General features: G+C 22.3%; 1 protein-coding gene across 1 annotated transcript; it reads left to right on the top strand.

Moving 5' to 3' along the window:
* The first annotated feature begins 156 nt into the window (after positions 1 to 156).
* Positions 157 to 845, top strand: LOC105625394 (odorant receptor 43a-like). Its single transcript, XM_012206727.1, has 3 exons — positions 157 to 282; positions 449 to 604; positions 792 to 845. Exons 1-3 carry the CDS (start codon positions 157 to 159, stop codon positions 843 to 845), a joined length of 336 nt encoding a protein of 111 aa, XP_012062117.1.
* The last annotated feature ends 1,260 nt before the right edge of the window (positions 846 to 2,105 follow it).

Below are 2,105 nucleotides of genomic sequence, written 5' to 3'. Positions count from 1 at the left end.
GTGTGTGTGTGTGTGTGTGTGTGTGTGTGTGTGTGTGTGTGTGTGTGTGTGTGTGTGTGTGTGTGTGTGTGTGTGTGTGTGTGTGTGTGTGTGTGTGTGTGTGTGTGTGTGTGTGTGTGTGTGTGTGCATATGTATAAAACTTATAAATTAAATAAATGAAGGTATTCAACGAAGGAAATCATTTACCAATTATTCGTTTCATATTTTTTACATTAACCATTTTAAATTTATTTGGACATATGTGTCTATATTGCATTCTCGGAGAGATTCTAATGGCTCAGGTTAGTTACATATATATTTTCATTATAGAAATCATATAAATTGAATATTGCGTAATTAAATTTGCAAACTATTATACAATATATAATGTTTGCAATATACTTTCTTTATTTAGTTGTGAAACTATTTAAACAGTAGCTTATTTAAAATATTTTTGATATTTTTAAGTGCAATAATATATATTACGCGACATATAATAATAAATGGTATACTATGGATCTAAAAACCACAAACAATTTGTTAATCTTAATGACAAGAGGCTCGAAACCAATCTATCTCACTGTTGGAAAAATATTTCCTGTTACGATGACCACATTTTGCAGTGTAAGATACTTTAATGTTTAATTAGAAATATTATACTAAAATATTGTTTGGTATTACTAAACATTCATAAAAATTTTTTAAAGAATTAAATTTTACATTTAATGTATTATTTTAATTACTTACTTATTTACTCACGTACTTACATTGATATTATTAAACATATTGCCACTAAAAATTTGTTTTTTAGTTAGTAAAAACATCTGTCGGGTATATATCCGTTTTGCATACAACAAGAAGGTAATAAAAAAAAATGATACACATGAGAAATTTTTTCGAATATCCAATTTTTTATAAAACACCAGTTTAAATATATTAATATTATCATTTACAAATAAATATATTTTAACGCATTAAAAGGAATAAGCTAAGAAATAAATTTCTCTTAAGTAATAACACAGATGTAAAATTCAATTTAAGAAAATCATAAATTAAATGTACTATATAACAAATTTGTCTAAAATACTTTGCATGGATATCCTAAAATCATATTTAGGAAATGTGATATTTTTAGGATATTTCTGTAATGTATTTTGATTATTTTTACTATAATAACGATTTTTCGTGAATTTAAACCAAGTTTGCTTTTTAAATTAAATCATTTATTTTATAAAAAAATATACTATTAAATATAGATAAGCAGTTTTAAATAATAATAATATATTTTAAAAGTTATTTATTTAATAAAAATACTTCATATTTTTAACGTCAATTGAATTACAAAATATATAAAAATTCGTAATATAAAAATTATTACAATCAAAGATGGACAATGATATATAATATATTTTGTCACATCTCAGGCTCATAATTAATCTTGCAAATTTATAATTATCTATCACTTGTAATTAATTTCAGTTAATATTAGTATTAATTTGTGAAATTAATTTTATTTTTTTCCTTACTTCTTACACTTAAATATTATATTAAAATTTATTTGTTATATACATAAAACTAGATTGTAAAAGTAGCTATTCAATAAGAATTATGATATTAAAAAAAAATTATAAAAGTTAAAAATAGCAGATCAATATATATAAATTAAGTTATTGATAAATTTTATTATTGGCTTATTATTCAAAATCGATTTCAAATTCTCAAGACAATCGTTACATTTAACATTTTTTTTATCAATAATCATAAATATTATGATTAGAATTTATATTATGATTAGAATCATAAATATAATGAATAGAATTAAAGATAATAAGCTGATCTAACAATATACTTTTATGTTTTGTATTTATCTTGAAGAACTCAAAATAAGAACGATAAAATTTTAGCCAATTTATTAAAAAAATTGGAAATCGCATATAAAAGCAATACACGGTAAGTTCTATGCTAGCACTTTATTATAAACAACAGTTATAGACAACGGAGGATTATGAAAGTATAGAAATATGGTAGATACATATACTTGTTTTTTTTTCATTACTATACACCATCTGACATTGTACAATTTTTTATTTGCAATTGTTTCCCGCGATAATAGGTACTAATGGAA

This window comes from Atta cephalotes (genome assembly GCF_000143395.1).
Source record: "Atta cephalotes unplaced genomic scaffold scaffold01328, whole genome shotgun sequence".
In the NCBI taxonomy this organism is placed as follows: Eukaryota; Metazoa; Arthropoda; class Insecta; order Hymenoptera; family Formicidae; genus Atta; species Atta cephalotes.
This window is presented reverse-complemented; position numbering and strand designations above follow the sequence as displayed.

Excerpts from the sequence above, each read along its gene's own strand:
- LOC105625394 (XM_012206727.1), top strand. The coding sequence starts at position 157 with ATGAAGGTATTCAACGAAGGAAATCATTTACCAATTATTCGTTTCATA. Across the intron at positions 283-448 it reads GAGAGATTCTAATGGCTCAG|TGCAATAATATATATTACGC; the intron begins GTTAGTTACATA and ends GATATTTTTAAG. Across the intron at positions 605-791 it reads CGATGACCACATTTTGCAGT|TTAGTAAAAACATCTGTCGG; the intron begins GTAAGATACTTT and ends TTTGTTTTTTAG.